The following is an 11833-nucleotide window of genomic DNA, read 5'->3' on the forward strand; positions in this document are numbered from 1 at the left end:
ACCACTGAAGAAATAGTGGAAGGAGATGAAGGAGTAGAAGTGTCAAGTCAGTGTGTTGAGGAAGGGATTGTGGATGATATGTTGTCTCCTGGTGTGGTTGATGGTGTACATGCGTCTGGTATTTCTGATAATCCAAGTACTCAGGGGATTGATCTGAATATCTCGTCAACATCAGGTAATATTCCATCCTCTTCTACTAGTACAACATTATTGGGAAATGAGGGTGAGACAGATGGGAGTGATGCTATTAAACAAGCTCTACCTCTCTTGAAAAGGAGCCTATTGATGTTGTGGAAATTTTAATTGGGGATTCATTGGCTTAGGGGAAAGAACAAGGGAATGGTAACCAGGTGCCTCAAAGTGACCAAGAATCGTTCAGTACTATAGGGGAGCCTATTGAGGGACCTAGTCTCTCTACCCAAGAGAAGTTTTTTTCTCCTACTTGGGATAAAACTCCGAGTTCTACAAGACATCCCATGGACAGTGCTAATCCTACCTCTTTTGTTCACCCTGTCGCCGTCCCCTTGAGGTTGTGTATCCTGATATGAAGTCGATGTATGAGGGAAAATCTGGTGATAGTGAGGATGACCTTCATAATATGTCTGTAGCACAGTTCATAGTTGCTAGGAGTGGTGGGAAAGTCACAAAAGGTTATGTTCCAAAATGCCCCACCACTAGGCAATAGAAGAAGGTTGCACTTGACAGTGCTTTGAAAGAGAATAAGGATAAGAAGAGAAAAACATGTAAAACATCAGCTTATGAGGAGGAGGATGTGCCTCCGAAAAATGTTGTAGAGGTTGATGATGAGGAGATTGCTCAGGAACATGCTCCTCTTGTCAGGAAAACATCAAAGAAAGTAGTTTATGTGAAACAAAAGAATGTTCTATCTGACAAAGATGATGAAGTTGGTGAAGAAAGAGATGTGGATAAGGAGAGAGTAAAAAAGAGAAGCCTCAGAGAAAGAGGCCAAGTGACAGTGAGGTACCTGGTTCCTCAAAGAGGGCAAGAGTAGAACTATATGAGCTTGAGAGGAGAGTGAATTTGAAGAAGCAGAAAGTCTTGTTGGGAGAGCATTTGATTTTGAGATTCTTGATCACTCAAGCATGAGGTAGTTGGTGGAGATTTGTGACTTCCAAAAGTAGACTCACCTTTTTGACATCAAGAGTCCAAAAGTGTATAAGGAGGAGGTACGCAGTTTCTATGTTGACATGTTTGTAGTGGAGGGGGAAACAATTTATTTGAAGATCAATGGGAAATATTTTGTGATGGATGAGGCTCTTCTTGGGAAAATTCTTGGGGTACCTACCGAAGGACTATCCACTATAGAGGGAACCTGTTACCCAAAATTTAAGAAAATTATCATCAAGCCTCGAGTTGTTCAGATGGGAGAACGAGTGCGCAAGAAGACACTCCTACCAGAGTAACAATTGTTTTAGTTGGTGAACAAGGTGTTTCTACATAGGGCTGAGAGGAGATATATGGCCTCTATAGCGGACTTGATTCTTCTGGAAGCACTGGACTCTTACTCTCCCATGAATCTACCTGAAATTAAGATTGAACATATAAAGAAGGTGGAAGATTTCAAAGATGGAAATCATGGTCTCCCCTATGGGTTCCTGCTCACTAAGGTACTTGAATTCTTTGAGGTGTCTTTGGGAAGAGCATCAGTGGGGACTTGCAAGCAAATATTCACCATGACCACCTTGGAGGAGTGTGAGTGTGTGGACAAAAAAGGGATGTATAGGAAGTGACTCCACTATTTCTCAACTCATCGATGCTCAAGCTACCGCAAAAGAAAGGATTAAATGTCTGAAGGCACAGAATGATATTCTTGAGTCTAAGCTTCATCAGGACAACAAGGAACCTGGTTCTAGCAATGCTCAGGGAGAAAACATTGCCCCCTTGAAAGCTGAAAATGCAGAGTTGGGGAACTAAGTGGAGAACCGGAAGAAAATTGAAAGGGATGAAACAGGTTCTCTAGGGGGAATATGGCTGATTCGTAGGGGGAACAATGTGAAATCTGGTTCTCATAGGAGAATCAATTCTCTGTTTGTCATCATCAAAAAGGAAAAAATTGATAAGTTATGCGCCTTTGTTTTGATAATTTGACAAACGTTATGAGGGAACTAGATAGGGAACCTGATACAATTGGTTCCTTAGTGTTCATAACAACTAGTCAGATGTCTGATTCAATTCATAATTTAATCAGTTATGGGAATAACAGAGGAAATATATAGGGATCTTTTCCTCTGGTCATAGTACAAGTCAACTCTAATAGCTGTTAAAGATGTTGCACTGTACACGCAAAAGTACAGTAGCACTGTTGGAGTGTGCAGCATACTGGACACTCCCTTACATCATCTTTGATAACCTCACGTATATATTATCAATATGAGGTTAGGGTTTTCACCTAACACTTGCAAAACCTAAACAAAGATTTCTCTCAAGTGTGTAGTCGCCCTTGTTTCCTCTTAAGCATTGAAGAACCAAAAAAGCAACAGACCAAAGGACAAGTTCCTAACATTGATAATGTCTTATATCCTTTAGTATCGTTTTGTGTTTATTTCATGTTATTCACTTGTAATTTCTACATAGCTTTTCAGAAGAATTTCGTAGGACATCTTTTAAACCATTATTGTTCTGGTTATTTTGACTAGAGTTAGTCAAGTGTGTAGCTTTGTAGTAGAAGTATTACAAAGAGGCTTAATTACAATATAGAATTATTGTAAGGGTTGAGGGATTAAGAGTTTAATTCCTAGATTATAATAGGTTGTAATTTAAAGTTTGCTCAGTTAATGAAGTTGAAATCCTACTAGGGTAGGTCGTGATTTTTAATCCTGTGAGTTGGAAGTTTTTCACGTAATAGTTTGGTGAACCCTTAGTTTACATCACCAATACTATTCGTTCACCAAAACGAGAGAAAGGAAAAACTCTAAAAAAAAAATTGTCACTAATTTTAGCTCTAGATATAAATGTCTACAGTCATATTTCACGACCAAAATTAATCGAAAACTTAATTATCTTAGCAGAACTAATGAAAAAAAACTAAAAATAAAAAAGAATTAAGGAAGAAACATAAACTTATGTTTTCAATAAGAAAAGAGAAAAAGAATCTGGATAAGCCAAATTCCATTTGAAAAATGTTTGTTTCGCCATTCGCCGTTCAAATGCCAGATCAGCTCTACATATTCCAGATAAGCTCTTCATATTCTAGCCGTAATATATGGGTCAAAATGATTTAGTATATGAATATGATATATTACTGGAAATTAATAGGAATTTCATACAACTCATAACATTGCTGGAATTTCCTGGAATTTAAAATGAACGGAAACAAAATGCATGATGTCTCGGTCGTGTATCCCAACTACGTTGTAGTTAAAATATTTAAGTCATTGGTAAAAAGAAACAATCATATTGATATAAAATAACCGAAGAAGTTACATTTTGTTCAAGTACTATACGACATTTTGCAGGTCGAACACGAGATTTTGAGATAATGGAAAACTGAACCAAAGTAATATATGCTAAATTCCTTTTTAAAAAGGGTTGTCTAAAAAGCTATTTGTTTGATTTGTATTCGCGATTGCTTGAATCTCGAGACATTCTTTTGAGATCTCATGCTCCCTCCATTTCAAATTAGATAAGGTACTTTTCTATTTAGTCTGTTTCAAAATAAATGAAATATTTTTAAATTTGAAATAATTCATGTAATTTTAAACTCTTCATTTTACCCTTAATGAAAAGCTTTTATAACCACAAAAATTTTATGGTCCCACAAAGCTTTTACCCCTTAAACTTTTTAAGACCACTAGCTTCAAAAGTCCTTTTTTTTAATTAAACTCCGTGTCGAATCAAATTACATCATCTAAAGTGAAACGGAGAGAGTAGGATAATTGAAAATATATTGATAGATATGTGTGGGAGTGATATTTTTGGAGAAGCTATACATGAATGAGACATATCAATTAAAAGAGAGAAATATAGAGCCGCCATTTTAGAGAAGATCGAAGGCATTATTTGGCCTTACTTACTAAGAGCTTGCCAAAGGATTAATAAACAATTTGCCCCAAAAAAAAATACAACAAAGCCTTTCTTCTGTTTACATATTAATAAACAAATTTCCCAAAAGAAAGTAGTAATTTTTATAGATATCCTAGCTCTCCCATGGACGTTTACAGACAGTTCTAGCTTTGTATGAGATAATTCTATCATGCTTCACTAGAGATAAAACGAGTGTAGAATTCTACAATGTGCAATTGAAGAGAGAAATTGAGATTGAGAATTTTCGAGAGAGAATCGGATAAGAGCTATGCTCTGTATATTGATGCAACTGACTCGACTACTAAAAAGAAGAAGCTACAGTATATTTAACTAACTAACCATCTTAGGACAGTTGTACATCACTAACACTAACTAATACTATAGTTAAGTTAGGCTAACTAAGGTTAACTACTAAGGTTAACCTATATTCTTTATACCCCCCCCCCCAAGCTAGGACTAAGAAAGACGTTGAGTATACCTAGCTTGGACAGCAAATATGAATGTTGAATGCGACCAAGACCCTTTGTGAGTATATCAGCTTCCTGCTCAACTGTAGGACAATAGAGAGTAGAAACAAGACCATGTTGAATCTTTTCACGAATGAAATGACAATCAATATCAATGTGCTTCGTACGTTCATGAAATACATGATTGGCAGCAATAGCAAGAGTTGCTTTGTTATCACTGTAGATAGGCACATGTGAATTATGATCCACTCCTAGCTCCTTGAGTAAACCAATAATCCATGTAATCTCTGCAACTGTGGATGCTAAGCTGCGATATTGAGCTTTTGCTGAGCTTCTAGAGATAGTGGACTGCTTCTTAGATTTCCAAGAAATCAAGGAAGAGCCAAGCTTGACGAAATAGCCTGTGACTGACTTTCGTGTGTTGGGACATGCAGCCCAATCTGCATCACAAAATGCTGAAAGTGATTCAGAACACTTAGCAGCCAAGAAAACTCTCAGACCATGACTGCTTTTGATATATCTAACTACCTTGAGTGCAGCTTCCATATGAGAGGCCTTGGGACTATGCATGAATTGGCTCAAACTTTGAACAGCAAAAGAGATATCTGGTCTTATAATAGTCAAATAAAGAAGCTTACCCAAAAGCCTTGGATATGGCCCTGGATCAGTCAATAATGTGTCATCAGAAGTACCTGTATGAGTGTCAAATTCAGCAGTATTGAGCTTCACATTTGGCTCCATAGGACAGGAAACAGGTTTAGAGCCTGATAACCCCAACTCAGCTATGAGTTCTAAGGCATACTTGCGTTGATGCATTAATATACCATCACTATTTCGTGCAAACTCTATGCCCAGAAGTACTTAAGCTCTCATAGGTCTTTGATCTTAAAAGAGGTTTGTAAATCATCCTTAGTTTGTTGGATCATGATGGAATTATCTCCAGTGATAAGAAGGTCATCAACATAGACCAGAACTACCACCATGGGATCTCCTAATCTTTTGATGAACAAAGAATAATCTAAATGACTCTGTTGAAATCCAGCATCCACCAAGGCTGATGTGAGCTTGAGATTCCACTATCTAGATGCCTACTTAAGTCCATAGAGGGACTTAAGTAGTTTGCAAACTCTGAATTCAGCTTTTGGTCCATTGAAACCTTGAGGTACCTCCATATATACCTCCTCTGATAGATCTTCTTGCAAGAAAGCATTGTAAACATTCATTTGATGAATAGACCACTGCCTTGAAGCTGCAATAGACAACACACTTCTGACAGTAACCATTTTCACCACAGGTAAAAAGGTTTCTTGGTAGTCTAAACCTTCTCTCTGATTATACCCTTTGGCCACCAATCTAGCTTTGAACCTTTCAAGTTCTCCTGATGCCTTATATTTAATTTTATAAACCTATTTGCATCCTATTGCCTTTTGTCCTTGTGGCAAGGATACCAATTCCCAAGTCTTATTGTCATCCAATGCTTTGATTTCTGCCTGCATTGCCTCTACCCATCTCTTGTCCTTCACTGCCTCTGAATATAATGTAGGTTCCATTTCCACTGAAAAATTTGCCAAGTAGCTTTGATATCTTGAAGAGATACTATCATATCCAATCACCTCTGAAATAGGGTACGTGCAACAGATTGTAGAACTTCTCTTGTCATCTCTAGCATAATCCATAAGCCATATGGGAGGCTTAGATACTCTTGTGGATTTTCTAGGTTCCCCATCATCAGGCAAAATAAGAGAATCATCAGGACTATCCATACTGTTATATTCAATAGGGTGTGAAATGTCCTGCTCATCTAAGATAACTGGAGTTAGAGAAGGAGAGCATGACATATTGGTTCCCTCAATATGTGTATCAGTAGCAGAACTGACTACTTTCAGTTCTTCATCAAAATCTTGTCTTGGCACTGGAATTTTATCCAGGAATAATGATTTTGATGATCCTTCAGCTATGTGGAAGGGAAATATATCCTCATAAAACACTACATCTCTTCTTATAAAGAATACTCTATTCTCTAAATCCAAAAGTCTGTAACCTTTTTGATGTGCAGCATATCCTAGGAAGACTGACCTCATAACTCGAGGAGCAAATTTATCATGGCCTGTCAGATTAGTAGCAAAACATAAACATCAAACTACCTTTAAATGTGTCAATGAGGGTGGTTTATTCACAAGTAATTCATATGGCGACTTATGTCCCAAGACAGAAGAGGAAATTCTGTTGATTATATATACAGCACCATCAATACAATGTCCCCGATATCTAACAGGTAAGTGGCCTTGAAATCTGATTGCTCGAGCAGTCTCTAGTATATGTCTATGTCTCCTTTCCACAACTCCATTTTGTTGGGGAGTATATGGACAGGAGCTTTGATGAACAATCCCATGCATTTGAAATAAGTCACTACATGCACTGTTAAAAAATTCACTCCCATTGTCTGATCTAAACATATTAATTTGCTTTCCAAACTGTGTTTTTATCATACTAATGAAGTTCTTGAGTAAGAAAATAACATCATATTTGAGTCTCATAAGAAATACCCAAGTCCATCTGGTAAAATAATCAACCAATGTAAGAAAGTATTTCATGCCATTATGAGTAGCAATCTTATAGGGTCCCCACACATCCATATGGATCAAATCAAAAGCATGTAAACTTCTACTAGTACTAGTTGGAAAAGGTGCTCTAGTTTGTCTAGCTAGAGGGCAAATTTCACACTTAGACAGTGAGTCATTATTTATTCTATTACCATAGTCTTGTATACTAGGAATCCTTCTGAGAACCTGAATTGGAACATGTCATGTTCTTCTGTGCCATATTTCCATGCCTCCTTCTTTACGGGTAGCTGCAAAAGCTGTATTCACAGTCTTCCCTAAAGCTGTTGACAATATGTACAGATCTTCTTCTCTTCTACCAATCTCCTTCACCCTCCCAGATAAGAGGTCCTGAAACACATAACATTTGGAAAAAAAGGTAACACTGCATTTTGATCTTCTGCCACTTAGAGACTGACATGAGGTTAAACTTAAAAGCAGGTACACATAACACATCTTTCAGTACATCACCTCCTGTGAGTTGACATTCCCCATATGTGAGATTGATGTTGAATCTCCATTAGGTAATTGCACTTGTCCTGAATTTCCTACTGAAGTTTCATTTTTCAGTAAACTCTTATCACCAATCATGTGGTTAGTAGCACCAGTATCTACTATCGATTTGCACAGTTTTAAGTTCTCACATAATGCTACATTACCACAAAAGCACTTATCTGCCATGTTTGCACTAGTCCCTGCAGTAGAGCCTTTGTTCAGCAATTGCAACAACTGATTATATTGTTCTTTAGTAAAGAACTGAGCTGGTTTAACATTACTGCTTGGCTGATATATGCTTGTGGTTGGTGAAGCTATAACTCCTTGCTGTCCAGATCCATCTATCATGACTACATTTGCTTTCTTCTTCTGCTTGAAATCAGAATGATAACTAATAATCTTATAACAGTTCTCCTTCAAGTGCCTTGTCTTATTACAAAATTCACACCTCATCAATTTATAACATTCATTTCTAGTATGGCCTTTCATATGGCAAAAATCACATTCTAAGCTATAGTTTCTCCTTGGCTTAGATATAGATTGAGCAGTAAACAATGCAGTAGGGTTATTATGCCCAGTTTGCCAATAGGTACCACCAGTAAATGATTTCCTGCTTTCTTCCCGAACTACCATAGAATAAGCCTTATGTATAGATGGCAAGCTTGGCATTAGTAGAATCTGACTCCTTGCTTGCTTAAAATTGTCATTCAATCCCATCAAAAATTGTAGCAGTCGTTGATACTCCAATTGTTCAATATACTCAGTAGCTGATGTAGGAGTGGCAGTATGGAATCATATTCTGCCCAAAGGTCTTTTAGCTTGGTGAAATAAATCGATACTGACGAAATCCCATGTGTTAGGGTGAATATTTCCTTATGCAAGTAATACAATCTTGATGCATTCACTTTGTCAAAACGTTCTTTGAAAGCAGCCCATACCTTATGTGCATTCGAAGAAAATAGCACTCATGTTACCAAATCTCTTCTCACATTGCTCATAAGCCATGAAGTCACAATCGCATTGCACCGATCCCACTGACTTCCTAGATTTGGACCAAAATCCTCCGTTGATCCATCAACTAAACATAATTTGGTCTTTCCTAACAACGCTACTTTCATTACACGGCTCCAAAGAGAGTAATTTTCCATACCTGTCAAAATGAGTCCCACAGACATCGATCCCAGACCATCAGATGCATGCAAGTAGAGAGGATGATTATGATCTAACACAATCAAGCTAGGTATCATTCTGATGCTCGTATTGTCTCCATTGTTCGCATTATCAGTAGAGTTCTCTAGAGGCGCCATTGATAGACCACAAAATTAGGGTTCAAAGCTTCTGAATTTGAGCAGATTCTCTCGAATTATCTTCAATTATGCGAAGAAATTCCCTAGAATCACTCGATCAATGCTCTGATACCATGTAGTATTCTACAATGTGCAATTGAAGAGAGAAATTGAGATTGAGAATTTTTTAGAGAGAATTGGACAAGAGCTATGCTCTGTATATTGATACAACTGACTCGACTACTAAGAAGAAGAAGCTACAGTATATTTAACTAACTAACCACCTTAGGACAGTTGTACATCACTAACACTAACTAATACTATAGTTAAGTTAGGCTAACTAAGGTTAACCTATATTCTTTACAACGAGCTTTGACACGAGTTTGCATACAATTTTTTTTTACAAAATCCATTATTCCAACCTTTAGTCAGTAGTCACAAGTCAATCTATCCATTTATGCATTCTTTTCCCTTCAGAAGATTGCATGTTTTTCTAAAGCAACCTAAAATAGACTTGACTTCAAAGCTATATGGACACGCAATCATAAATAAACCTTTTAAAGTTCGTGTCTTCATTCACCATCAATAACCAACAAATATCACATATGTTGGATGTATGCTATCTAGTTACACAAAAGAAAAGAATAACACAAATAATTAAAAGAGTCTCATTTTTCACTTGTGATCTTTTACATCTTTGTCACGATCCCAAATTGTAACCTCTGGATATCGTGAGGGTACATAGTCTCTAAGACTAGATAAATCTAACACATATTAATAATTTAGCAGAAATAACAATTAAGATAATAAATTAAACTGATAAAATGTCATAATAAGCCTAAACGGAACAACAGTCAAGTAATCTCCAAAACCGGTGGAACTGAGTCATAAGCTCTAAAGAGAATACACTAATAATCTCTAAATACAACATTGTTGGATATCAAGATAAACAGTAGTAAAGGCAATAGAAGAAGGTGACTCCAAGGCCTGCGAGCATCAAGAAGGTATACCTTGAAGTCTCCGAAATATCTAAGTCAACTCCCTAGTGTTCGGTACGGGCAGAAATACCTGGACCTGCACAAAAATATGCAGAAGCATAGCATGAGTACACCACAACGTTACCCTATAAGTAGAAAAACCTAACCTCGGTAGATTAGTGATGAGGTCAGGTCCTGACACCTACCAGACATAAAAACCTTAACAGAATATTATATAATGTAACAACGGAAGGCGAAGAAGTAAAGGACAACAAAACAGTACGATGATATAAGGCTCACAACAGAAATTAATGCAATAAAGGACAACAAATAGAGAATATATGATAAGCACAATAAGAGATCAAATACAGTAAAAATACAAGTAAAATGAATGAAGAAAAAATAATAATCGTTCAAATCAACAAGCCTTTTCAACATAGAATGTACAACAAGAATCACAACCGAGGTACCACCTCATATTCATATTTCACAATTCACCATCACAATCTTTCTTATATCACCACGTGAGCCTTGTATTTATTTTTAAAAATATTTTTTTCAAAATAGCTACACGAGCTTTAGCCGCGTTATCTCACCGTGTGGCTTCAAGTAATTCTTTTACCGTAACACGCGTATAAATCTCACCTTATCTCGTCGCATGCGCATTAATACCTACTCTTATACCGCCACATGCACATCAATATACAACACAATAATCAACTCGCACCATACGTGTCCATATGCCACAACATTGCCAAAATCAATAATATCAACGTCACTACAACATATAGACCACGACTCAATTACAATGTGTACAAGAATCTCAATAATAATAAATGAATGAGAAATAACTCAACAAGGAAAGGTATTCCAATAACCAACAATTACAACCAGGGACATGTATTTCCATGAAATGGAAACTTCAAATTCTAATGCATAGCATAAGCTTAATAATGAAGAGATAGCATGAAATAATAACTATAACTAAACGCATGAGAATAACTCAAAAATAGAAAGAATAGCATGTAACAACTACTACTACTAAATGCATATAAGAGTGATCTCGTCAATAGAAACTAGAACATGTAGTAACAACTTCATTTAAAGTATGTAAGAATAAACTTGACAAAAAAGATAGAATAATTATTAACAACTTCATTGAAATGCTTATAAGTAACCTAAGAGTCTAAACCAGTCCATTTTCACATAGAAGTCTGTGTACACACTCGTCACCTTATGTACATGCCTTCCACATAGTTCAAATAGTACAAACAACCCAAAACCTAGGGGATAGTTCCCCCCACACAAAGTTAGGTAGGATACTTACATCAAACAAGCTAAATTAATCTACTAATAAGTCCTTCCCGCGCAAATCCAACTCTGAACGGATCGAATCTAGACAAAATAATTTAATATCATAAATAAAAATCATAGGAAGCAATTTCGGATAATAAAGATTCGATCTTTAATGAAAATTTAAAAGTGAACTCAAAAAGTCAACCCTGGGCCCTGCACCTCAAACCCGATTAAACTGATAATTTCTGAATACCTCGTTCCGATACAAGTCCAACTATACCAAAATCATCCAATTTCGTCCTCAAATCAACCTTCAAATCCTCATTTTTATATTTAGAAATATTTTTACAAAATCTCCAGTTTCTCCAATTTATATCACCAACTAAATAATAACAACAAAGATAAAATCATGGATAATGGACAAATCCGAGTTAAAAATACTTACCCAACCCAACTTGTGAAAATCTCCTCTAAAATCGAGCTCTCTAACTCAAAGTGTGATAAATAAAATAAAACCCCCGTCCAAGCTTATAACCTACCTAGGCATTTCGCTTATGAGGATAAACAATCACTTCTGCGACTCCACATCAGCGAAAAAAGCATTGCAGATGCGGTCTCCACTTAAGACCAGAGATTCCGTTTCTGTGGACCCAAGTGTGCACCTGCGC

The 11833-nt window shown here is 36.7% G+C and overlaps 1 protein-coding gene across 1 annotated transcript; it reads right to left on the bottom strand.

Annotated features, from left to right (window-relative positions):
• Nucleotides 1-5917: 5917 nt before the first annotated feature.
• LOC138869231 (uncharacterized) lies at nt 5918-8913 on the bottom strand. The gene is made up of 4 exons (XM_070146833.1): nt 8581-8913; nt 7583-8299; nt 7345-7462; nt 5918-6618 (listed from the first exon to the last, which is right to left on the bottom strand). The coding sequence occupies exons 1-4, from the start codon at nt 8911-8913 to the stop codon at nt 5918-5920; spliced, it is 1869 nt and encodes a 622-aa protein (XP_070002934.1).
• Between the last annotated feature and the right edge of the window lie 2920 nt (nt 8914-11833).

Source organism: Nicotiana sylvestris, chromosome 5 (genome assembly GCF_000393655.2).
Source record: "Nicotiana sylvestris chromosome 5, ASM39365v2, whole genome shotgun sequence".
Taxonomy (NCBI): domain Eukaryota; kingdom Viridiplantae; phylum Streptophyta; class Magnoliopsida; order Solanales; family Solanaceae; genus Nicotiana; species Nicotiana sylvestris.

What these genes read in the sequence shown, in the direction of transcription:
- LOC138869231 (XM_070146833.1), bottom strand. Translation starts at nt 8,913, where the DNA reads ATGGCGCCTCTAGAGAACTCTACTGATAATGCGAACAATGGAGACAAT. An exon ending in GCAATGTGAGAAGAGATTTG is followed by an intron (nt 8,300 to 8,580) that starts GTAACATGAGTG and finishes GACAATTTTAAG; the next exon opens with CAAGCAAGGAGTCAGATTCT. An exon ending in AGCTACCCGTAAAGAAGGAG is followed by an intron (nt 6,619 to 7,344) that starts GCATGGAAATAT and finishes CTAATCTGACAG; the next exon opens with GCCATGATAAATTTGCTCCT.